Raw genomic sequence first — 26,517 nt, forward strand, 5'->3', positions numbered from 1 at the left:
ACTTTTTGTTCTCAGAAAAATCGTCAAATACTTTTTACTTGAATTAATAATTTATTTTTTACATGAATATTCGTCGATATATTTTAATTTTAACATTTAATTCTGCCTATCACAATATTTTTGCTACTTACTATAATATGTTAAATCTATGTTTTTGTTGAAGTAAATTATAAAATTATTTCAAATAGGTACCTACATAGAATAACATAATATATAAATTATATTTCACAAAAAAGCGACGGTTTGTCCACTTTTTTTTTCTATATTTTTGAAGGATGAAAATGATATGGAAACCCCGCCTGCGCGAATCAGGAATTAACCATGATAGTTTCCAGGGGCAACCGCGAGAAAGTCGACCTGGTTGGGTATATTGCTAGCAATGGGATTCTCAGTCTCCATTACTAACAATCCCTTTCCCCCCAAGATATCGTGTTAGATACACAATTATTTACATTCCGCTGTAGTAATATCTTATCTTGTACGTGACGTTACTACTCGAACAGTATCTTACGAGAACAATAGTAATATACCGCATATTTGATATAAAACGTTACGTAGTCCATCACGTATTTACAAGAGCGCAAATGTTTCACAGTCATATTTGAACAAACTGTTATAAGCTTTAATTTAAGGTTTCAATAAATAAATATATCCTTGAAGTTTAGAGACGAGATTATTGTTATTGTTCAATATATTCCTGAACTTATATACACAGCTTAGAAATCTTAATATCGCGTTGTAGCACACAGATACTAAATTTACAACTCCATCTAGTGGTCAATGTGAGGAGTATTTCTACTGTTGCCATGGTTACAGCATTTGACTCAATACAGATTATACAATATTAAATATTTCATATTGTATCAGTTGGTTACATTATTATACGTGTTTTGTGAATAATTAATACAAGTGTAGGTACGTTCACGGTCATTTGGAACATTGAAATCACGACGGTGACGTAAATTTTTTTTTAAATAGATGATGTCTCGTCGTGGACACAATGGAATTTATTTTAGAATAAACTCTGATAATATTTGATAAGTGCGTTTAATTTAATATAAATATTAACAGTAATGTTCTAGCTGGCGTTACAACTGTCCAAGTAAAAACAAGATGGCGCAGTACTAGAAACACAAAAGTGGACGGTAGAATAGAAATAAAAAAGAAGCGCCTGCTCGAACAAGTCGAGCCATAATTATAAAATTGTCATTAACAGATGACAATGAAATGGTGCAGGTTTTTTTTTATTGGATGAATAATGGTATGGTAACCCCGCCCGCGCTATCGGTATACACCGACGAGGCACCAGTGGAAGATGATAGGTGAGAATAGATGTAGGTCAGTTGGCCCACCATGATGAATTCGACAAGAATTAACCATGATGGTTTCCAGGGAGAACCGCGCGGAGGTCGACCTGAGATATAATATGATATTGCTAGTAATGGAGCTATTAGACCTCATTACTAATAATTCCTTTCCCCCAATGGTGCGGAGTTACCACCGCTTGCGCTAACTGTATACGCTGGCGAAGCACCAGTGAGGGATGATAGGTGAGAATGAAAGGGCAGGTCAGATAGGCGATCGTGATGAGTGCACCTGGAATTCAGCACATTGGTTTCTAGGCGAGACCACGTGGTGGTCGACCTGAAAAGGTATATTGCTAGCTATGGACCTGGTAGTCTGCATTAGAATGAAATATCCGTACTCACAATGTTGCGCAAAAATCCCAACAGTGAGACAGTGGATTTTCCTAGACTCCGTGACGATAAGTGACTACCGCCGCCCATGATTACCCGCAACACCAGAGACATTGCAGGTGTGCTGCCGGCCTTTTAAAAAGGAATTCTTGATACTTGTTATGATGTTGACACCTTATTTTTATGTCATTTTATCATTGTATAGAATCGTAATTAACAATTAGGATCTATTTGGTGCCCACTGGTGATCTAAGTGATTGTGGGAGGTGTTGGATGCTTAAAATTTTGGTTTGCAACCTTTGGGAACAATTTCTAGTTTCATTAATGTGTTCAAAGACATCATCCAACCTATACCATCATAAATCCTATCATAAAAACACATCACAATGTGTCAAAAATCCGGAACATCACAAATACTTTACACTCTTTTTTTCAGAGATCGGATAAAAATCCAGGTCGTGAGGCCACTCGTGTGCGAGGTGACGCTCGAAGCGAATGGGACGGGAGCGCAGTGACGGGGCGGAGCGCACTCAAACGGTGCATTTGTTTGAAATGCACCCCGCTTGCAATTGAGTCACACAAAGCCTGCGACTAATGGACTCTCTACTGACAGCCCTCGTTGTGCAACCCTGAATTATATCCTTATGGAAAATTTACAGTTTCTCTATTTTTTTTTTTTTTTTGGCAAATAGGATTCTATAGAATGGCTTGACGATACCCGTGATATTATTATATTAGTCCTATCAACTGACACCATCTTGACATCTAACTTGTCTCAACTCACACAAAACGTGATAAAATCATGTAACATTATAATTTTCATCACCATCATATCAGCCTTTTAACTGTCCACAGCTGAATATAAGCCTTCTCTTTGGAGGGTTTTGCCAGTTGTCACGCTTGGCAGGCGAATTGGCAACCGCAGTCAAGCTTCAGAGATGTTTAAGAGAGACACTGCTGCCGATCCCTCGCCCTCTCTTAGTCTTCCCTTACGACGCCCACGTGAAAGGAAGGGGTGGTCTATTCTATGCTGGGACCACACGGCAACATTATGATTAGTGATGAGCAAATAATGAAGATACAGTTTCACCGACTTCATGTAATGCAAGCATCATTGTGCAATATAATGGAAAAGTTTATCTGAGGTCTTAGTTTTGAATTTAGACGGCATCACTTACTTCTTCTTCTTCTTCCTACCCTTATCCCAATTATTATTTGTGGTCGGCGTAATATGTTTTCCTCTTCCATTCTTTTCTATTCCCAGTCATTTCCGCATTCACTCCCCTTCTGGCCATATCGTCCCTCACACAATACATCCATGTCTTTTTAAGTCTTAGACGGTATCACTTACTATCGAAATTAATTTATTTTTTCTAAAAACTTAATGTATTAAAAATGATTTCAGAGCTAGTATATAAAACCAGATATTTATCAAAAACAGACTTTGTACAAAAATCGTTTGCATGGGTATCCCTGTTCCATCCGCTTTTCAGCTGTGTTTCGTTTACAAAGGGTGAAGTGTGGCTGTGAAATTACAGGGTAAAGAGGCATACCACCATAGTCCACAGGAGTGGTAACGCATGAAGAGTACCATGGGCATCAGAATTCCCATATGTATATGATAGGTATATGATACCCATGGCTCTACTTATGTCTACAGACAGTGGTTACGACTTCCTAATATATGGACCATGTGCTTATTTGTCATCTTATCATAAAAAAAAACATAAAATTAAATATGACCACTCGCTGAGGACAGGAATCGAACCTGCGCGGGTAGAACCCATTGGATTTCAAGTCCAACTCCTTAACCACTCGGACACCTCAGCTCTGAATCATGTTCCGAAAAACACATCTGCTCTTTAACGCATTTCACAATAGAATAACTGTATTTACACAAATGTAAATGTATTGTCATGGGACCGTAACACATAAGCACAATAAGCATAACAGAAGCAGTATGGGTTTGAAATACAGTAACAATGTGATCGTCCATGGAAGAACATATGAAAGTGATAGAATATTTAGTACTTAGACTTATTGGAAATTATATTTAAAAAAAACGCATGACGGTGAATTTCAGTAAAAATCATTACGAATATATCTGTAAACTTGTTATATAATATTTCTTATGTGCCCGTTCCAATAATTGTTTTTTTTATATTATAGATTTCATATCCTACAAACCAAGTGAGAATGAGAGCCAAGGTCAAATGAATGTTAATAGAATAAACCGCCTGCACTATTCCATTCGTGTTTCAACCGTGAAGCAGTTGTGTTTGCATGGCTGTGTTTCGGTTTGAAGGGTGGGATATGGCATGAATTTACAGGGTACAGAGGAATAACATCCGAGTCCTCGGGTATGGCAACGCATGGGGGGTATCATGGGCGAAACAGTATTATGTCCTTGGTACTGCTCATGTCTATAGGCGACGGTTACCACTTTCCATCAGGTGAGCCGTCAGCTTATTTGCCATTCTAAGTTGTATAAAAAAAAATCAGTATACGTTGACGAAACATCAATAGGAGATCATTACTGAAATGAAGGCAAGACGAAAGACCCATCTTATCAAACTTAACATATATTAGCCACGATGGTTTTCGGAAGGACCACGTGAAGAGTGGTCTTCTAAATGGGTCTTAATGGATTAATAATCCCGACTGCGCTAACGTTACACGCTAGAAAGGCATCAGTAAGGGATCGTGAAGGTTGATCAGTGAGAATGGGAAAGCAGGTCAGTTGGACCATCGTGATATATTCTTGTAATTAAACATGACGATTTATAAAGCGGACTGTTATACTCCCATCTAAACTCGCCATTTGTCCGTCTCTTATCACATTGATTAACTTTCTATAACTCGTTTTATGACACAATAAATATAAATATTATTTTTACTCTTGGCTATGATTATCATCAGTTCGAATTTATTGTGGTCTGCCCCTCTAATTATTCTGTGCCACACCACCACAATAAATTATTATTTAATAAATGTAATATTCATATCAGGTAGTTAATAAAAATGAAAGTATAATTCGCCAGAATTTTAATTTTTAATAAACTGAAAATCTTTCATAGCTGTTTGACACGTAAAATCTATGACAATAGATAACTAAAATATTCCTCTAATATTTAATGGCATCATGACAATAAATCTTATCTTTCTGGATATGTCTCGGTAACAGTAAATCGCCGTATTAAATTCTAATCGCTTAAATAAAAAAAAGTATGATACTAAGCTAGATACAGTGTAACGGAACGTTACTGTCGGAATAGAATGTCATGTCATCTCAAGTTATTGCCAGTGTTACCAATTTTGACATATTGGGCTCATATCGCCCGTTTTTTCTCTCGTCGTCTTGTAATTTAATTTAATCGTAACTCCAATCATTCTTTAAACGAAAGAAAAAAGCGTATATATTTAGGTAAATATTACTCTTATAATTACTCAAAGTATATATTTTCCAAAACATTGAGGATGTTTATACTTTAGAAACATTTTGTTTTTTTTTTTTTTAATATTTTATATTTTATGCAAAATATAAAATTTGCACAACTAAATATACTGAGTAAGGTAAGTAATAGATAAACAACTATTTATTTAAATTTTTAGTTCCTTCTTTTAAATTGTTGTTGTTTTTCAATTCACCAAGAAAACATTTACACTGTTTAGATAAATCTAAAAATAAATTGGCAACACTGATCTTTGCGCGACCTAACGTCATTCTGTCAATTGCAATTGCCAATTGTCAAATAGATGTTTTGATTTTTTACGTAAATACTAGTGCAATATTGTAATATTTAAAAAAAATATAAAAATATGCGAGGTACAACGACTAAAACGATAGTAACTTTTTCACAATGACGTTGTGACACCATAAGACTGCTATTGTCAGAATAGGGCTTTACGCGGAGTATGCTAGATGATAGTACGAGATTGCGATAAGATGCCTTGTGAAAGCTGCGCCGTGCAGTTCAGTGTGTTCAGGCGGAAGCGGGCGTGTAGTGAATGTGAACGATACTACTGCAGCGGGTGCCTACGACGGGGCGGCGGCGCCATGTGCGCGCCCTGCCGGGTGCTCTCCACTCGGCCCCTGTCGCGCCAGACCATCGCTCACCTAAAGGTGCGCGACCTTCAGTGCTTCCTGCAGCGACAGAACGTCTCCACCAGGGGTTGTGTCGGTATGTGTTTGATTTACTGTAAAATCGTATCCTTAACTACCTCAAAAGCCACCCTATTTTTGTTATTGATCAATGACATTATTATACTTAATACATGATTATTATATATATATATATATATATATATATATATATATATATATATATATATATATATATATATATATATATATATAATGGGTGTTTGTTGTTATATCCCCAAGGAGAGCACATGTATATTATTTACCTGTAGTTCACCTGGATAAACCATAAGTACTAAGAGACCAGAACTATGCAGGAATTAATGTTTTTATTAATTTTGAATTTATTATTATTCATTTTAGTAAGTAAAAAGATAATTTAAAAAAATGTAATTTACATTTTATTGAAAATGATATGAAATAATTATTTTTGTTAATATTTATATAAAGAAGATTTTTAAAAGAATTAGCTGTAAATAGGTAGCTTTTGTCACATCACCATGATTTTGTTCTTGGTAATGTAATCTATCTAAATAATGTATCAATATATATAACAAGTATAGTTAGACATTGTAAGAATAAAAAGTTTGTAGGTGAGTCGGCTGTATTTTTTTTGTATAAAATATAAGGTAACCTTATGTTCAGCAGTGGATGATTGACAGGTTGAAATATTATTTACTAGTTTCAAGAATTATAAATAATAATTCTATAGTACATTAGTTATAAATTGATTGACATATTCTATATGGTAATAAAAAAGAAATTAAAATTGTACAACATAATTACATTTAGCAATCATTTTGACACTAAATTAATACAATCAATCGAGAAAGAATCAATCAATGAATTCATCAATTTATGCCTTGATTGGTTCTCAACAATTATGATTTTTAACTGAGATAACATCAAATCTCAATTATTATGATTGTTCTTAGGCATGATGAAAACATGTTTTTCACATTTGTTGTTTAATAAAGTTACATTATACTATGAGAACATATAATGTACATTAAAATACATTACTGGTTAAATTAAATCGACAAATTTATTTGTAAGTACCTTTGTTTATTTTGTGAAAGGTTGTTTTATGAATCCATGAATATTATTAATGTAAAGTTGCTAAATTTGTTTAAATGTTTGTTACTCAATCATGCTTTAACAGCTAAACAGATTTTAATAATATTTGATACATGGATAGGTTATATCCTTACTTAACATGGGACATTTTATAAACAAATTCATGTGGGTCAAGCTGCAGGGATCAGCCTGTAATTGTAAAACCATATTTGCAGAAAAAGAGGAGTTAGTGAGTCTGTGCGTATCGCATGTGAACAGCACGGCGTACCGGCGACGAGGCCCACGCGGTGGCTCCAGCCCCTTCAGTACCCTCAAGGGCTTCACCAACAACATCAATGTCCTCATCAACAATGCGTTCGACCTCCGCGGCGCGCCGCCACCCGCACCGCCGCCACCGCACGGTATGTGCCATAAAACGCATGAGATATACTGGGAATGTCACATTTTATTCCGTCATGTCTGCACTGCTGTTTATGTCTATCGGCCACTTAGTACTTTCAGTCGGCTGCACAAAAATAAATCTTACGTGAATAATGTTGTAAAGCAAATTGAAATCATCTGCATAGAGGTTAGTAGCTACTGAGACTCGAGATTTCCTATCAAAAAAGTTGGCAGACATTAAAATGTTACTAGTGTTAGTTAATATATCCCATAATTTATCCATAAATTTCCTCTTGATTGGACCATTGGTTAGACTGATATCAGAAATCGTATCACAGTCTAGTTTTAGTCTAGGTCCTCTGAAAAGATCATGGTATCTAACGAGACAAAATCTATTTACTATGAAGAAGACCATTGTTTGCCATTAAATTATTTTTTTAATGGCAAACAATGGCCTTTTTGATAATGGATTTGCAATTAATTATAATTTATAGGCAATTGTTATAACGCGTCACACGCGCATGGCGCTGCGACGCCGCCCAGCCCGCACACGGGACTCCCGCCGCGGCCCGCGCAGCCCACACCACGCACTCCGCCTCGGGAAAGATTCACTACCACCCCTGGTATACTTACTAATACATCATTATCGAATTATATCTAAACTATAATAAAATCGTAAAAATCCAAGTCTGTACATGAATTTTTATTATGAAAACTTATAACTTAATTTTCTTAGGAACAGGAGAAAATATCAAGAGAAAACTGTAAAAAAACTACATTACAAAAAAATTATTTCCAAATTTCTTTAATTATATTTTGTACGGAATGAGCGAGTCAAACTCCTTAGCCAGTTTTTTGTTTCTATATGCGGTAATTATCGACGAGTCAAATAAAAAAATCTTTTAATGAGTGGTAATAATATGGTGCCTGCATTATCAGTATACATTGGTTGGTACCAGTGAGAAGTGATAGGTGAGCATGAAAAGGCAGGTCAATTAACCTATCATGACAAATTCAACGATAAATTAGTCACGATAGTTTCTAGAGGGAACCGCGTAGAGGTCGACCTGATAGGGTACATTGATAGCAACGGGGACTAACCTTCCCATTACTAACAATCCCTTCCCCCTAAACAAATAGGTTAACGAATAATTATTGTTTTTGTGCGCTCTGTCTGGATCTTAATCAACTGAACTTAATCAGGAAACCCACTATGAAGCCTAATTTGAATAGATGGGTCACCAACTAACTTAGAAGTAAATGGGTATATTTAGGTGGCGAGCGCGACATCACAGTACCGGTGCCGGAGCCCCGCGTGGAGGAGAGCAGCGACGTCACCTCCAACAGGGACTCCGCCGACTGCTACGAGATCGAGGACGTGGACGAGGGCTGGGAGTTCGTCACGCGGCCCGCCGACCCGCTGCCTAACGGTACGAAATGCTTGCACACTAAAATTCACCACGCCGAAACAAGGAATCTGACTTCATCCTCACCTGTCATTTCTCACCTTTAATTTTAGATTCAGAGATACTGATAACGGAGAGCGAGGATGTGGAGCGCGAGCCGTCGTCGCCGGCGGCGCGGTACGTGTCGGCGGCGGCGGCGGCGGCGGCGGCGCGGCTCGGCGCCACGCCGCAGCGCGCCGCGTCCGAGCTGGAGCTGCGGCCGCCCACCGCGCACAGCGACGCCGCCGACAGCGCCAGCCTGCAGGACGAGCCGCTCATGGAGCACGACGCAGGTACCGCCCCGCGCGGGGACCACACGTCTGCTGTAGTAGTGGAGGAGGGGAATGGGATTGTTAGTATTGCGAAGTACCGGTCCAATTGCTAGCAGTAAACCTCGTCAGGTCTACCTTCACGTAATTCCCCTGGAAACTATCGTACTGAATTCCAGGTGTATTCACCAGAGGGAGACTTTGTACAAAAGTCGATTGCTTGGGTACCTCTGTCCCATTCGTGTTTCAACCGTGAAGCAGTTGTGTTTGCATGGCTGTGTTTCGGTTTGAAGGGTGACATATGGCGTCAATTTACAGGGTACAACAGAGGAATAACACCTGAGTCCTCAGGAATGGCAACGCATGGGGGGTATCATGGGTGAAACAGTATACTCTGTTATGTCCATGGTACTGCTCATGTCTATAGGCGACGGTTACCACTTTCCATCAGGTGGGCCGTCATACGCCATTCTACGTTGTATAAAAAAAAAATGTTCAGAATAAGCAAAATCAATGCGCACAAAAAAAATTGATGCGGCGAAAATCTTCATGTCGTAAAGTCTATAAAACAATCCTCAGTGACGACGGACGAGCGCGGCTGCGACGGCGGCGGCGGCAGCGGCGGCACGGTGGCGACGTGCGACGTGTCGCTGCAGCAGCTGCGCAGCGCGGCCGAGCTGGAGGCGCTGAGCGTGCGCCAGCTCAAGCAGCTGCTGGCGCGCAACCGCGTGCAGTACCGCGGCTGCCTCGAGCGGGCCGACCTGCTGAACCGCGCGCGGCTGCTCTGGCGGGACCACCAGCAGTACAATGACGGTACGCTTAACAACCGAGCTGACCTATACACAGATGTAAACAACACTGCATATGGTACATCTCTTGCATTTATTTATTTATTCTTCATTGCACAATAAAACTTTGTACAAGTGGTGAGCTTAATACTATATCGTATAAAGTCAGGCCATAGTTCAGGCCATATCTCTATATGTTTAGTTTTACTGCCACACACCTTTTAAACATGGCGGTGAAACTTATCTATAGTCCCAATATAAACTTGTCTACCTTGTTTGGAGCTAAATGATGTAACATCCATTACAAATAACAAATAAATAGACAAAGTACAAGGTGATATATCGCTCTGCTATATCACCAGTGAGGGTGATAGATGAGGATGAAAACAGGTCAGTTGGCCCATCGTGACTAATTCACCAAGAATGAACCACGATGGTATCCAGAGGACCGTGTGGTGGTCGACTTGACAGAAATAACAATGGGGACTAACCTCTTTATTACTAACAATCCCTTCTCCTCCTCCTCCCCCCCCCCCTGATCTGCTATATTAGAAATTATGATAAGAAAGTTAATTCAGCTCCAACACTCCAGTGCTTTAACTGTTGAGAAAGGTAACAGTAAATATATTTAGTCAAACTGACATTGACACGCTGTTCTTAGACATATAAAAAATGATTGGGCAAGATGCAGGGTAACACATTGACCTGTAGTAGTAAATGTGATGGGAGGTTTTTTTATTTAACTTAGAATGGCAAACAAGCTGACGGCCCACCTGATGGAAAGTGGTAACCGTCGCCTATAGACATGAGCAGTACCATGGACACAACAGAGTATACTGTTTCGCCCATGATAAACCCCATGCGTTGCCATCCTGAGGACACGGGAGGTAGCACTCACAACACTCATCAGTACTACTGAGAGAGAGAGAGGAGTAAGAGAGCGCATGTGTTGTGTGGCAGACATCGAGAAGCTGCCGCTGGAGGAGTGCTGCAAGATCTGCATGGCGGCGCCGCTGGAGTGCGTGCTGCTGGAGTGCGGCCACATGGCGGCGTGCACGGCGTGCTCCAAGCAGCTGGCCGAGTGCCCCATCTGCCGCCAGTACGTCGTGCGCGCCGTCCGCGTCTTCCGCTCCTGAGCTCGTCGCCAGCACCGCCGCCGCCACCGCCGCCGCAGGGTACTGCAGTCCTTAAATGTACTACGTTGCTAATGAAACTTAAGGAGAGAAGATACTGCTCGTATGTTAGTCGCGCCGATCTGTTATGATCAGCGCGCTTCGACTTGCGTACGAGAACTCGTTATGTTCATAGTGCGATTCGCTGACATCGGACTATTTATTTGGAAATGCCTCCTGATCGTTATATGTAAATTGACAATAATTATTATTCTGCCGAAGCCAATACAACTAGGTTTTTAAATGTCACTTCTCATTTTTGATAAAATAAATACATAATAATATTAAAAAGTATCAGAGACTTCAAGAAAGTATTATTAAATTAATATTAGTTTTTTTTTTTTTTTTGCAATTAAAAAATCTCCACAAAATTGCTATTTCTATGGTATTAGAGTTATATTAAAAAGTTTATATACAACGTCATCTAGCGGTAACAAACGCTATTACTGTTGTAGTACTGTTATGCTAAATGGCGTTAAAGATATAAAAAAAAAAAGTTAAATGTTAAGTAAACATGCACAGAAATACAAAATCCCGTCTCGATGACCTATAAATACTCCGTGGTCGGTGATATCGCTACTGGTATGTTGTATGTGTTTATTATATTATTATACTCGATGTTATGGGGTCACGCGGGGCGTCCGGTAGCGCCGCGGGCCATCGTCTAGTTAATTACGTCACATGTTATCTGTATCCGCAACTCGCGTCGCGTCACCACGGGTCACCATCGGCTTGCTGAGTTGAAAGTAACGGTGGTGCGCGGACAGTAGAATACGACCATTACCATGCTACGTCACACTAGAACGAGCGCGATATAAGTTCAGTACTCAATGTCGATCTGCCAGGGGTTAACACTAGGGTTGCCACTGACACCTTTTATTTGAACAAATTAATTATTTCAGTATTAAATATAGGAAAAAATATATTGAATCGAAATAATTAGAATAGAAACATACTTTTCTAAAGTAAGTAGTGATATAGTTTAATAATTTATTGCTACTAATTAGTTTCACAACATTTTTAGAATCTAATAACTGAGCCTTTCCATTATATACGAAATGATGGTTAACTTTTTATTTTCTAATAAACAATGCAATGATTTAAAAAAAAAAAAACAATCTTTGAGTAAAATAAATTGTAAACATCTGTCTATAAAATTCTTTTAGCATACTTGATTATTTTAACGTTTATGATTACCAATAAATATCTAAAAAAATAAAAATAAACAAGTGGTGGCGGCAACCCTAGTTGGAACAGCACTGTGCCATCCCAGTAGATTAGTTCTGTGTTACGGCACTGTTGTGTAAATAACATTATTACATTTTTTTTTTATAATTTACATGAGGCTTGTTCAATACTTATTTAAATGTACATATAGTAAAATACTTAGCAATTCAACAATCATATTCATAAGTGTTTGTATGTTTTGTGGTAATTTGGGAAAACATTTTGGAAAAGTACACCGTTCTCTATTATCTAGTTACTATTTTACTGATTCAGGTGTTTTCTTACAGACATCAATATCACTGGTTATTTGTTTCTAATTGTTTTGTTTAATTCCGCTATCATTAGTGTAAATACCAGTACTCGAAGATTAACCGACCGCCATTACTACCAAACCATCAATTTTCGGCTGCCATTTTGTTCGCGCACATTTTGCGACACGTATTTCACGTCTAAACGAGGCATCTTCAGGCAAGTTATTAGATCTCCACTCGGAGCCTAGTGTTGACCCTTCGCAGGCGCCGAATGGCTAAGGTTATGGCACTTCTGATAGTAATAATTGTGGTCAACCGAAACAGGTTTTACAGCCGAAACCGAACTTTCGGCCGAAACCGAAACCTAAACTTACTGAAACATATTTAAAATTTCTCTTCTATACTGAAATCTAGTGTATTTTTTACACAGTTATTTACACAAACACACAGATAGTTAAAAGGTAATAATAAACATTAATTAAAATATGTAGCAAATATGTCATATATATTTATATGTTAAAACATGTTAAAATTATGACTTACTCTTGAAAGTAAACTTAAAAAAAACTCAGTTAGACACACACAACACAAACACACACACAAAGTTTCGGCGTCCCCGAAAGTTTCGGCAAATTTTTGCCCGAAACCGGACCTAAGGCCGATAGTAGAATTTTTGCCCGAAACCCAAACTAAGGCCGAAAGTAGAATTTCTGGCCGAAACTAGCCGAAACCGAAACCGAAAATTTGGTCGGACACTAGCAGTCACACATACTAATGGTAGCGGAATTAAATAAAACAATTCTAATCAAATAACCAGTGAATCGTAGCTGTCCTGAAAGTAATGGAAATCGTAGGAGATGCGTCCGCACTGCGGTTCAATAGGGTGTCCACGCTTTGGTAAAATTTAAAAAATAACCAGTGAGTTACACAATAGCTCGTTATTTATCCAAAGGTTGTGAATTTAATGTACATATCTAATAAAATGTAGAAAAGAAGAAGTGAAGGTAGACCACTTACCATCAAGTGGGCCGTATGCTTGTTTGCCACCTCCGTGGTATAAAAAAAAGACCAACTTCAGCGTCTTAGCCAATCTGATTTGCATGAAAATTGTGAACAAAATTACATTAAAAGTGGGCACCCAAGTAAAACTTCATAATATGTGTATAAGTAAAGCTGTGTTTATCACGACTTTATTGTATTGTTAGTATTCGTCCCCGATACATTTTTATAACAAAAAGGAATTGTATTTGAGTATATTTTAATTTAAGTCCGCATTTAATTGAAAATGGAATTGTAACCGGTTTAATCCTCAACTTTTTTATTTTTTAAGGCTTTTTCCTTCTTTAACCATATCGCTTTCGTAAACTGATTTCTCAAATGAGATTGTATCTACTTTCACTGCTCACCGAAAGAGTTAATGAGCGTCAATTATTTACAGGGGTGTTAAAAATTTTATTATTTAGAATTATCATATCAGCTTTGAACTGTCCACTGCTGAACATAATAAGCCTTCCCCTACGGGGTTTTTGGCCAGTTAATAGCCACACTTAGCAGGCGGATTGGCAACCGCTGTTAGGCCTTAGAGATGTTTTAAGAGGGACGCTGCTGCTCATCCCTCGTCTTTCCTTAGTCGCCTCTTACGACACCCACGGGAAAAGAAGGTGTGGTTTTCTATGCCAGGACCACAGGAAAATGAAGCAAGAATTATTTATTCTCTTCCCTTCTTTCTCTTCTCTTCTTTCAAATTCGATATTTGTACCACACTAACATCATCGATGATATCACACACTGGACAATGGGAGACATCACTATTTGGCCAATAATCGAGGTCAATTCTTCAATAGTGATGTTGTTTTGTTAGATTACAACGCAGCGTCACAATTAAATCGATCATAAATTTAATCGTGATACATAATCATATTGCTTACTCATCGCTCGACCTCTGCTTGTGATATACACGAGACATACAAAGTCATACATACGTGTAAATAATCAACAGACTTGTTGTTCACACGCTCAAACTTTGCATTCCTGTTAGGATGATTGATTTTGTACTATACTAGCTTTTCCCCGCTACTTCGTACGCACGGATTTTAGACGTCGATAAACTAATAAATCTGAACGTCTAAATTTTTAAGTTAAACCTTCACAAACAATAGTACAACAGTGAAACCCACATTTGAATTAATGCAGCAGTTTTTTACTTTACAGACATATTTTTGTAAAAAATATTGTCTCGGCTTCTATTATTCCTAACATCTATTTTTTTTTTTTTTAATAACATCAAGTACATACAGCGTCCAATTAGAAAAGTATTATATAAATAAGATGTTGTTCCGGTTACAACTTGCCTATTTAGACATCAATCTACTTAATATAAATTTACAGTTTGTCATATTTAAACCTGTTTAAATCGAGTTAGGAAATTGTCAGAGAAATGTTCAATCCAATGGTATGTAAAAGGCGCATATTGTGATGAAAATAAGCGGCTGAAGGCACGGATTAGTTGTGTTACTAGTGTCCGACCGAACATTCGGTTTCGGCCAGAAATTCTACTTTCGACCTTAGTTTCGGTTTCGGCTAAAAATTTGCCGAAACTTTCGGCCGCACCGAAACTTTATCTTGTGTGTGATTCTAACTGAAATTTGTTTTTTTTTTTTAAGTTTACTTCTAAGAATAAGTTATAATTTTAACATGTTTTTATATATAAATATATAAGACATATTTGTTAAATGCTTTAATTAGTGTTTATTATTACCCTTTAACTATCTGTATGTTTGTGTAAATAATTGTGTAAAAAATACACTAGATGTCAGTATAGAAGAGAAATTTGAAATATGATTCAGTAACTTTCGGTTTCAGTTTCGGCCGAAACTGAGGCCAAGGCCGAAAGTTCGGTTTCGACTGTAAAACCTGTTTCGGTCGGACACTACTACACGAAGATAGGAAATGTTTTATACTTAGACAAACTGTCAGCGGTCGTTGCGGTTCAAATATTACCACAAAATGACCACTAACAGCTCGGAGGGGAACGGTGATTCCTTATAACAGCAAATTGTTTGCGACAGCCGAAAATTGCATGCTTGCTGTCAATATAGGCGTGTTTAAAGAGGGCCAAGTGAGCCCTCCCACCCAAGGATGAGAGGTAAACTTCAGAAAGACTCATTTGAGAGTACATACGCATCTTTTTTAACAGACCAACCCCCCCCCCCCCTTCCCTCCTTCGTTAAATAATTCGTTAATATACCAATGATTATCAATCTTCATTACTTAATAGTAATTAGTAAGCGAACCTTAGTACTGCCTTTGCAAACAAATTTATGTCTCTATTGCTAGTAGGTGCCATACGTAGCACGGAGTTGGCAACCGCAGTTAGGCTTTTAGAGATGTTTTAAGACTTATTGCAAATGGCACTATAGTCGGAGAAATATACATTTAACTCTCCTAGCAATTAGGCAGCAATCGTGTTACGAAATGCATTTTTTTTTTACAATTGGCAATAATTCTCAAAGTTTCGTGTATTGTTTGCTGTTATAAAGACTCGCCCTCGGGGAGCTCAGGGTTCGGCACGTCGGCGATGACGGGAGACGGCTAACTCGAATCAAAATTTCTGTATGAAAGTCGTATTAGTATTAATGTAATATTTAAAATTAACATCTTTTTATAATCTGTGGTAATCGGCACTATGTGGTTAGTGTTAAGGAAGTTAAATCATTAATCATGTCCTTGATGTTTATAATGTATATGATACAGTGATATAATTTAAACATATATATATATATATATATATATATATATATATATATATATATATATAATTAAAATAAAAAAATCCCAACAATTCAATGTTCAAAAATATTTATTTTGAATTTGGAATCTAACTTCTTTAACAAATAAGTCTTCAATATGGCTGTATTTTTTATAATTTTGAAATTTATTATATATATTATGTAGTATGTTTTTTTTTTTTTTTTAAAGAGTTTATTCGGTTGATCTCACACTGATTTCCAATGTGTATTTTAATCCATTCTCGTGTTGATATCTTGCGTTAGAACAAAAATGGAGTCTTGTACTAAAGAAGAGCGAAATAGGGTTTAAGTGGGCAACTCTAAATGACTTCTGATTACCAAATATGTACCACTTATTCGCACTGAGCACGCAAAGTGGCCGAACTTTTAGGCTCTGAAGAAATGATGTCCCACCAGTGGGACTGTTACGATTCAATATTGAATTACCATGTGTTAAAACAATGTTCTAGCGAACAATACATAATTTTATATTGTAAATTTATTAATTTATGTTATTTACCGAGTAGACTGCTAGCGACCAGGCTGTGTCTGATTACGTCACTATTTACACTGGTGTGATACTCACGCGACCACGCCAGGGTGTGTGGTGGTTTGTTACAATGTTACTTAATAAAAAGGTAACCGAGTTGTGTTGAAATTAACATAGAAATACTGCCTAAATTAAATTAGTAACAATTCATAACATTCTACCTCTTCAAAGAATTTGTTTTTTATTATTATTACTATTAGATATCAGCAATGTTGCCTTTAACTGTCCACTGCTGAACATAGCCTCTCCCTTGGGGGGGGGGGGGTTTGCCAGTATTGGCCACGCTTGCCAGGCGAATTGGTAACTGCAGTTTGTTTTTTGGTGATGTTTTAAGTGGGACGCTATTGCCCTTCACTCGCCTTTCTTAGTCGCCTGTTATGACACCCGGGGAAGGAAGAGGTTCCATGGATTCCGATTTCTCCCCGCACAGTCTGCACAGTGTGTCCGAAAATAGACCCATCTTGTGTAGTATGTGCCTTATTGGCATATGTCCAGTTAAAGCACCGATAAATATTAGGAAATGTCTTGCTTTTATAAAGGGCTTATCCTATGTCCAACACTGGGTTATAATAGTGTATTAAAATATAAGAAACAATCGTGGTGTGGTTCATTGCAGTGTGTCGAGTCGCTTCAGTGTAAATAGTTGGCAAAGTATATTTTAATTTCATATTAGTATAAGGTTGCGTGAACGAACGAGACATGCTTTCATTGCATTCATCAATATCTCTTATTGTTACATTAGTTTAATATTTCCTATTTGTTTTTTTACGCATAATCTTGTATATTTTCCAGTCAGTCTGTTATAGTACGTATTTAAGCGAGCAATATATCCAATCACCCTTATAGTTTGTACTCTAATTGGTTCGTTTACATATCGTTAGCGTTCCATATGTAACAGGTCGTTCGTGTATATACAAGCCATATTTTTTTTTTAATAATACATACAAAGTTATTTTATTCCATGTAATAATTATATCACTTCGACGAATAAATACATAATACACGCCGATATGATGTTGTTTTTTTTTAAATACATTATGTAAACAGAGCAGATACAGTGGACGGAGCGGCGATATCGAATGCTTTGCAGGAAGTCTGTGGATGCTGGTGGCTCAGGACCGTTACTTGTGGCAGTCTATGGGGGAGAATTATGTCCAGCAGTGGACAGTTAAAGACTATAATATAGGTACTTACAGATTGGTCCAATAAAAAATATATCAAAATCAATTTAGCAATTTAGTTTTTAAATTAAAATAACTGGTTTAGCCACGATTAAATTATATATTAACTGTTACGTTATACAAATACTTATTTAAAGTTATTTAACGTTCCACGCATTCGTAACATGTTCGTGAAATTCCAAATTGGTTTATAACTGACGGTATTATAAGGTAATAAACAAAAAAATACAATTTGACATTATAACTAGTTGGAATCCGAGCATTTATCATGTAAAGTCCCGAAATACACGCGACAGTCAATTTACAGTCGATCGACGAGTGTGTTTCACCCTCCAACCACCTCCCTTATATATATAAATATATAATCGATATTTAATACTCCTTGTATACATCTCTACTGTGCGCAATAAAGAGTTTATTATTATTTTTTAAATTCTACAAAAATTCACATCTCCCCTCTTAAGGAGAGGAGATGGCAACTAACCCCCGGCAGAAGCACAGTCGGCCGGGGTTCAGGGACCCAGGGAGAGAAACCGGCGTACAATGCGAACAGAATCTAAGAGCACCGTTTTCTGCATCTTTCCCGGGAGTGAGCCGCCTCGGAATCCCAACCGTCTGAGATGTTGTTCCAGACTGGTTGGGATAAGACCGTTCACCGACATAACGATTGGAATGATTTCGGTGGACGTCACCCCCCACATTTCGGTCACCTCGTGAGCCAGGTCGAGATATTTTCTCTTCTCGGTTTCGGCTTTCACGAGGTTCTCGTCACGCGGTATGGTGACATCCACCAAAAACACCCACAAAATTGTTATTATTTTATAAATAAATTCCCATTAAATATTTACATTGTGTAATTATAAAAAATATAACGAGGAAATGTTCCTTAAAATATACAAAAAAAAAAATTAATCATGTATTAGAACAAATTTATCCATGCACACGTGTAGCGTGCGTGCGTGGGGTGTGTGACGTGCGTGGCGTGTGTCTAGTCCCGTGCGAGCGTGTGCGTGTTGGCTGGCGGGTCGATCCTGAGCACGGTGGAGGCGAGCGCGAAGTAGCCCTCGTAGTGCACCACGTCGGGCGTCGTGTCGCCGTGGTAGTGGCCGCCGTCACCGTGCGCGCTGTACCCGTGGAAGTGCTGCACGCGCAGGTCCAAGTCCTGCCAACACCACGTCACGGTTTGTACAGCGCCCGGCCTCATACCAGTACCAAACAGTACCTTTTTAATGGGTGATAATGGTATGGTAACCCCGTCTGCGCTATCGGTATACGCTGGCGGGGCACCAGTGAGGGATGACAGATGAAGATGAAAGTAGGTCAGTTAGTCCATCCTGACGAATTAAACTAGAATTAGTCTCGATGGTTTCCAGGGGGAACCACGTGGAGGTCGACTAGACAGGGTATATTGCTAGTAATAGGGCTATTTGACCCCGTTACTAATAATCCCTTTCCCCCCAACCAAACAGTACCAGACCGTACCAAAAAGCTACCAACAGTCATGCAGTAAATAGCGACATGGAATGACTAACGCTAATATTGTATAAGCAATAGTACCAAAGGACAGTGTAGGCAATCCCTGCCGCCCGCTGAGATTTGACCCCATCCTCTCTCAAACACGCCTCAGTGCTCAAATTCTATTTTCGTGCACTAGTCGTAACTACACACGCAGTCTCATTGCTAGTAATATACCCTGTTAGGTCGTCCTCCACGTGGTTCCCCCTGGAAACCATCGTGCTATATTCCAGGTGTATTCATCACGATGGGCTAATTGACCTGGCTTTTCATTCTCATCTGTCATGTCGCACTAGTGCCCCGCCAGCGTATACCGTTAGCGCAGGCATGGTTACCATTCAATTATTATTAATTAAAAATACACTAATTCTATGGTGAACACTCCCTGCCGCCCGCTGCAATCTGATCTCACCCCCTCTCAAACACGCGTCAGCGCCCAAACTTCATCTTCCCGTGCTAATCGTAACTACACATGCACAGTGAGCCATTCTACTGTTTTGGAACTCTAAACAGAGGTGGAGGTGTACTAACGAGGTCGCCGGTGACGAGGGTCCCGAGGTGCACGATGGGCGCGCGCATGTCGAAGTAGTGCAGCCAGGTGTCCACGTCCTGGTCGCTGCACAGCGGCGTGCTCGAGAAGCCCGGCATCACGTGGTGCTTCACGCGGCCCTCGTGCACTGCGAACGCGCCGCCCAGACCTGCGCACGGGGGAGATGATTGTTAGTAATAAAGCCTAGCAACCTCATAACACATCTGGCCGACCTCCACGCGGTCAGAAGGGAAAGGTATTGTTAGTAATAGAATTTAACCAATTTCACTTCTAGCAATCATCATATCAGCCTTTAACTGTCCACTGCTGAACATAAGCATCCCTCTTGGGGGGTTTTGCCAGTGGTAGCTACGCTTGGCAGGCGATTACCATATATTGGCAACAGGTGTATTCATCATGATGGGATTTAGAGATGTTTTAAAAGGGACGCTACTGCCCATCCCTCGCCCTTCCAACAATATTCCACTTCTAGCAAAATTATCTATTAAATCCATCTCCACGTAGTTCCCTCTAGTAAATTTTTGATACATCTATTACGATCAGGTCAACTGACCTAGCTTAGAGAAAAAGGTATTGTTAATAATGGGAACTAGCATTCCCATTGCTAGAAATTTGCTCTGTCTGATCAACCTGCTCGCGGTCCTTCCAGAAAACCATCGTGCTTAATTCTAAGTGAATTCATCACGATGAGGTAACTGACCTGTCTTTTCATTAATGCCTCTTACCGTAGGCGGGTTATCATTCCATTACCACCCATTTAAAAAACTGACCAGCCTTATACAGTAGGTAGGTGTTGGGAGGAAAGGGATTGTTAGCAATAGAGTTTGACAGCCCTATTGCTAGCAATATGCCCTGTTAGGTCAACCTCCACGTGGTTCCCCCTGAAAACCATCGTGAACAATTCTTGTTGAATTTGTCACGATGGGCTGATTGATCTGCTTCATCCTCACCTATCATCCTTCACTGGTGCCCCGCACGGTGTATACCGATAGCGCGGGTTTTTTTTTTATACAACTAAGAATGGCAAACAAGCTGACGGCCCACCTGATGGAAAGTGGTAACCTATAGACATAAGCAGTCCCATGGACATAACAGAGTATACTGTTTTGCCCATGATACCCCCCATGCGTTGCCATTCCTGAGGACTCGGATGTTATTCCTCTGTACCCTGTAAATTCACGCCATATCCCACCCTTCAAACCGAAACACAGCCATGCAAACCCATTAAAACAATAAAAAAAAGTAGGTAGGTGTTTATCTACTTATTAGTACAAAAAATAATGACTCACCGACCACCTTGTCCCCATAATGTTTCTGGAGCGTCTCCCTGATAGATGTAATAAAGTTGGCCTCGCCTGTTCTCTTCTTAGCTACCACCCTGATAACCTGAAATTTTAATTAGGATATCGTGATCACTGCCGTGAATCTGCTATGTTAATTAGTAAATTTTTAATCCTTAGAAGCATTTTTTATGGATGATAATAGAATGGTAACCCCCGCCTGGAATATCGGTATACGGTGGCGGGGCACTAGTAAGGGATGATAGGTGAGGATGACAGCAGGTCAGCCTATCGTGACGAATTCCATAAGAATTAAGCAGGATGTCTTCCAGAAAGAACCACACAGAGGTGAACCTGACAATACATTGCTAGTGCCCACCACTTCAGTTTGCGAATAGAGCTTTCAGCTATGCACAAAGATGATATATGTGAGCCTTATTTAAGAGGCCAACCCCTCCCCTCCCCCTACCTCGACCCTCGGAAAATAAACTTCAATACACCGATGATTTCCTTAACAATTTCCCATATACCCTCGTTCAGAGGGAAGATGGGATTTGTGAATAAAATGTCATACCCTGCCGGGGCTGCCGTCGCTGAGCAGGTAGTTGCCCATGAGCGCGACCCGCGTCTCGGAGGCGGGCAGCGTGCGCTGCAGGTACCCGCTGCGGCCCTTGGCCGCGCCCACCGGCTCCACCGTCACCACGCGCGTGCCCTGCGCCACCGAGCCATTGCGGACAGTGAAATTTATTATGCCCTGCAAACAGAAGTTACGACAATCAATTAAAACTGTCCTCAAATCGACGACTCTAGAACGACGACCTCCGTAAAGCAGTGGTTACATCGTGTAAATAAGGTCTCGATTTGAGCCAATTTAAGAAACGGAACTTCTCGGAATTATCTTGGTATTGGGTATTCTGGATTGTGCTTCCCAATGTTCATACTTAGCTCCTTTCAACATACACACTACGAAGTATTGACAATTATGTATATAATTCGACAAGTTATAATGTGGATAGATAGATAAACACTTTACATTCATGACTCACATAAATTAACAACTAAATACATACTATCAAATGAATTAAAAAAATAAAACAAAAGATAAAATACAAAAATATGTTTTCGACATGTGTGCCACAGTGACCCAAATAGGCCACAGCTCGGTGATAGTTTTGCTTAAAAGCAAAGCACTGATTTTTTTACAACGCAGAAGGCAAACGAGTATGCGGCTCACCTGGTAGTAAGTGATTACCGCCGCCCATGATCACCCACAACACCAACGGCATTGCAGGTGTGCTGCCGGCCTTTTAAAAAGGAATATACTCTTTTCTTGAAGGTTATGATGTCATATCGATTCGGAAATACTGCTGCTAGAAGTTGATTCCAAAGAGTGGTTGTGCGTGGAGGAAAGTGCCTTGAAAAACGCACGGTGGAAGACCGCCACTCGTCCAGATGGTCGGGATGAAAGTTTAGTTTATAGCAGATGGAAAATCAGCAGCAGGTATCAATCCGAAAAATTCCTCAGAGAGCCTATGACAAATTCTGTAGAAGATGCACAGAGATGCAACATCTCTGCGCAGTTTCAGTGGATCGAGCCGGACAGTAAGCTGCAGCTTAAAGTTAGGCTACACGGACGCGCGCAAAGAACCCAGAGTGTAACCCTATATGACCAGACCAATATGTATGTGGATATTAATATGCAAACGTGGCGAGAGGCAACAAAACTGAAGCCCTTGATGTATACCCCTGGTTACGATCACAAATACAAGTGGCGGCCAACCTCACAGTTGACCCCGACGTGCGGCCAGGGTCCGGCGCCGGCGCCGATGAGGAGGGCGGGGTCGCGGCGCAGGTGGCGCGCGAGCTGCACCAGGTCGTACAGCTTGTCGCGCTGCACCACCGGCACCAGGTACGGGGGGCCGCCCAGCTCGATCAGCTTCTCATCACCGCTCAGCCCTACGGAAAAGGAATTGGTTTGTTTTATACAGGGAGAGTGGCAATCTATCTGGTTAAGTAACTACCGCAGTAACCTGTATTCGAGCAAATTAAGTTATCATTCATTCAAAATATTTATTTCCTAAATTGACTCAACCGAGAATCAAACCTGAGATATCATTTATCCACTCAAAGCTACATACTCACTTCACTATAATCACTACATGATTATCCTTACTAATATTATAAATATGAAAGTGGATTTATTTGTTACCTTATAGCGCCTTCACGGCTCGACCAATTACTATGAAATTTGGTATAATATAAAAATTGGTACACGTACAACTCGTGTATAGGATGCAGAATGCTAGACTACTTCTTCCCAGGTAGTAAGGTGATGTCTGCGACTCAAATAAAACATCAGTTTTAAATCATTTTAGGGTCAGTGACTGAAAATCGACGTCAATACGATGAATGAATTCTTTATCTAAGATGCAATATAGCTAACTGCCGACCTCCACGTGGTTTGCTCAAGTGTATTCATCATCTATCATCTTTTCTTCCTCACCTATTATTGATTACTGGTGCCCCGCCAATGTATAACTTTAGCGCAGGTGGGGTTACCATACCTATTAAATATATATACACACACAGATATATATATATATATATATATATATATATATATATATATATATATATATATACTGAAGAAATAAAAATTTATATTTTCGCGCGAGTTGAACAAAACATGTAGGTATTATAAATATTAGATAAAAAATGTTGGTTTGTTTCGCGTGAGGTCACAGAGATCACTCAATGTACCTATGATATTTATCTAATCTATGTATTGTTTAATAATGACATAATATATACCAACCGAACGAATAATTACATGAGCACGCCATGTTGATACAAGACTATCGAAAGACGAGCACATCGCATGAAATGAAAAGAAAAATAGGTACTTGGTGTTCACCTACGTATCTTAGGTAATCTGGGTTGTCTTTTAAGACATGTGGAGCAAATACTCGAAAGTAGCTTTATATTATTCAAGGAAAAATATTTATACAGGGAGAGTTCATTTGTGCAACTAAAAATTTTGTTATATAATTACATCGGGTAGAAGAAAAAAATAAATAAAAAAAGATGGCATGTAAATTTAACATGTCAGGCTTTAACATGGGTAAATTTGGAATTTCGTCGATTGCCTTACTGTATTTATACAACTGTATCGTTATATTTATTGCCTTGCTTATTCCATACATTGTATAATGCAAATAAAGTATACACATTGTTCATTCATCAAAATCCCAATTAATAAATTGATTTGGTGTGATAATTTACCTGGTGATGTCAGGTTGAATGGTGCTTTTGTGAGATCAGGACAGTCCACTGCGGAAACGCTCACCGTCTCGAAGTTATTCTTCAGTCCACGAGACAGCACTGCAAATAGAAATATTTGCAAAAATATCTAGCATCGACCATGCTCCGTTACATAGAATTATTATAACAAGCATTTGAAATATTTCTACTTTAAGGAAAACAAGGCGATCTATGAATGTGTCAATGCAAGGTATGTGTGATGTTGTAGGTATTTTAAAAATATAACACAGTGATTTGAATTAAAACATCAATAAAAACTATACTAAATTTTGAGGAAAAAAACTATAACGCGATCAGCCGGTTTAATTGCCTTAGTTTAAAATGCAGGCGTTATTAGCTATTTAACATTTTCGTTGTCGGAGTCATTAACCGAATAGGTCGACTAGCCTTAATGACATTTCAAGAAATCTTGTACCTGATATTCATAATTTGACATCAGCTAAAGTGAAAATCTATTGGTAGGGTCATTGTTGTAAGTCGATCTGTTCTCCTTCACATTAATACCATTATATCTGAATATAATATTAAAAAGTACATTTTTTCTATACAACTTAGAATGGCAAACAAGCTGACGGCCCACCTGATGGAAAGTGGTAACCGTCGCCTATAGACATGAGCAGTACCATGGAAATAACAGAGTATACTGTTTCGCCCATGATACCACCCATGCGTTGCCATTCCTGAGGACTCAGGTGTTATGCCTCTGTACCCAGTAAATTCACGCCATATCCCACCCTTCAAATCGAAACACAGCCATGCAAACACAACTGCTTCACGGTTGAAACACGAATGGGACAGAGGTACCCAAGCAATCGACTTTTGTACAAAGTCTGCCTCTGGTGAGCACATGCACATGCAGAGAGCAACAGAAAAAGCTTAAAAAAACTGTAAAAAATAAATATGTCTTTCGCACATCTAAACTTCAGTGGGAGCTGAACTTTCAATGAAGTCCATATTATCGTTAAAAGTTCCTCGAAAGAAACTTAATTTTATTTGATTAAATTCAATTTTAAATCTATTAATATATGTTTAAAATATATTCTACACAAATAAATACTGAAATACGCAATAAAATTTTATTTATTCACGTACTTTATTTTAAAACTGTTTTACCTACTCACCTTCGACGACTTCATTCAAATCGGGTTTGTAGAACGGTTTCTCCTTGATGGTCACTTTCGTGAAATCTACCGTCGCCATGCTGTAAAATACCGTATTAATACATTAAACATTACTTTAAATACGCTTTCGAAACTCGACGCGATGAAAATGTTTGCAGGTAAATAGTAGCTACATACCTGCTTCTTTATTTAGTCCCGATAGTGTATTTAAAATATGCGTAAACAACGCGCAAGTTTAAAATTAACTTAAACACTATTTATTCCGACAAAACAGCCTTTAAAAACAAACAAAACATTTTAATAATATTAACTTTACTTATGAACTTGTGCCAATGAACTCCACGGCGACAATGCCCCGTCGCTTGTAAACCAATTTGTCAATTGCTACATCGTGACGGAGGCTGATTCACTTTTACTCACCTCGCACCTGTTTACCTGCAAGGTCGCAGCGCCCGCTTCTACGGTTGCTATTATACCGCAAAATAATACAATACGGTACATTTTGTGAGCGCTCGAGACATAGCAATGGGATAATATACGTACGTTGCAATGCGTGAAGTCACAGAGCGGCGACCGGGGACGTCTAGTCGGTACACGAGCGCACACCGTCTGCCCAATGTTTACGAGTATTCACACTCTCAGCGTTATATCTGGTACTTATCGTATTGTTCCGATTTGTTATATCACTCGAGAGAGAACACATATTTGTTTTATTAATACTTAATTTATGACGCTGGGGTCACGTTACAGGAAAACAACTGAT

General features: G+C 39.0%; 2 protein-coding genes and 1 non-coding gene across 4 annotated transcripts; 1 reads left to right on the forward strand and 2 right to left on the reverse strand.

Annotated features, from left to right (window-relative positions):
* Nucleotides 1-3,444: 3,444 nt before the first annotated feature.
* Trnas-uga (transfer RNA serine (anticodon UGA)) lies at nt 3,445-3,526 on the reverse strand. Its single transcript has one exon. It is a non-coding gene; the product is annotated as a tRNA-Ser (tRNA).
* Nucleotides 3,527-5,416: 1,890 nt separating this feature from the next.
* LOC113522305 (E3 ubiquitin-protein ligase rififylin) lies at nt 5,417-17,795 on the forward strand. Its single transcript, XM_026907990.3, has 7 exons — nt 5,417-5,878; nt 7,131-7,316; nt 7,791-7,919; nt 8,571-8,726; nt 8,816-9,034; nt 9,590-9,823; nt 10,759-17,795. The coding sequence occupies exons 1-7, from the start codon at nt 5,620-5,622 to the stop codon at nt 10,932-10,934; spliced, it is 1,359 nt and encodes a 452-aa protein (XP_026763791.2). The 5' UTR covers nt 5,417-5,619; the 3' UTR covers nt 10,935-17,795.
* A 1,008-nt stretch (nt 17,796-18,803) lies between these two features.
* On the reverse strand, nt 18,804-26,436 carry LOC113515733 (ester hydrolase C11orf54 homolog). Of its 2 annotated transcripts, none has more exons than XM_052896810.1 (8): nt 26,298-26,436; nt 25,755-25,834; nt 24,595-24,693; nt 23,093-23,268; nt 21,887-22,066; nt 21,322-21,418; nt 20,014-20,180; nt 18,804-19,129 (listed from the first exon to the last, which is right to left on the reverse strand). In XM_052896810.1, exons 2-8 carry the CDS (start codon nt 25,831-25,833, stop codon nt 18,956-18,958), a joined length of 972 nt encoding a protein of 323 aa, XP_052752770.1. In that variant the 5' UTR covers nt 25,834; nt 26,298-26,436; the 3' UTR covers nt 18,804-18,955. The 2 variants fall into 2 exon arrangements, with proteins under 2 accessions (XP_052752770.1, XP_052752804.1); XM_052896844.1 differs by lacking the exon at nt 26,298-26,436 and adding an exon at nt 25,932-26,101.
* Nucleotides 26,437-26,517: the final 81 nt, after the last annotated feature.

Source organism: Galleria mellonella, unplaced genomic scaffold (genome assembly GCF_026898425.1).
Source record: "Galleria mellonella isolate WM207_F2 unplaced genomic scaffold, CSIRO_AGI_GalMel_v1 utg103, whole genome shotgun sequence".
NCBI lineage: Eukaryota > Metazoa > Arthropoda > Insecta > Lepidoptera > Pyralidae > Galleria > Galleria mellonella.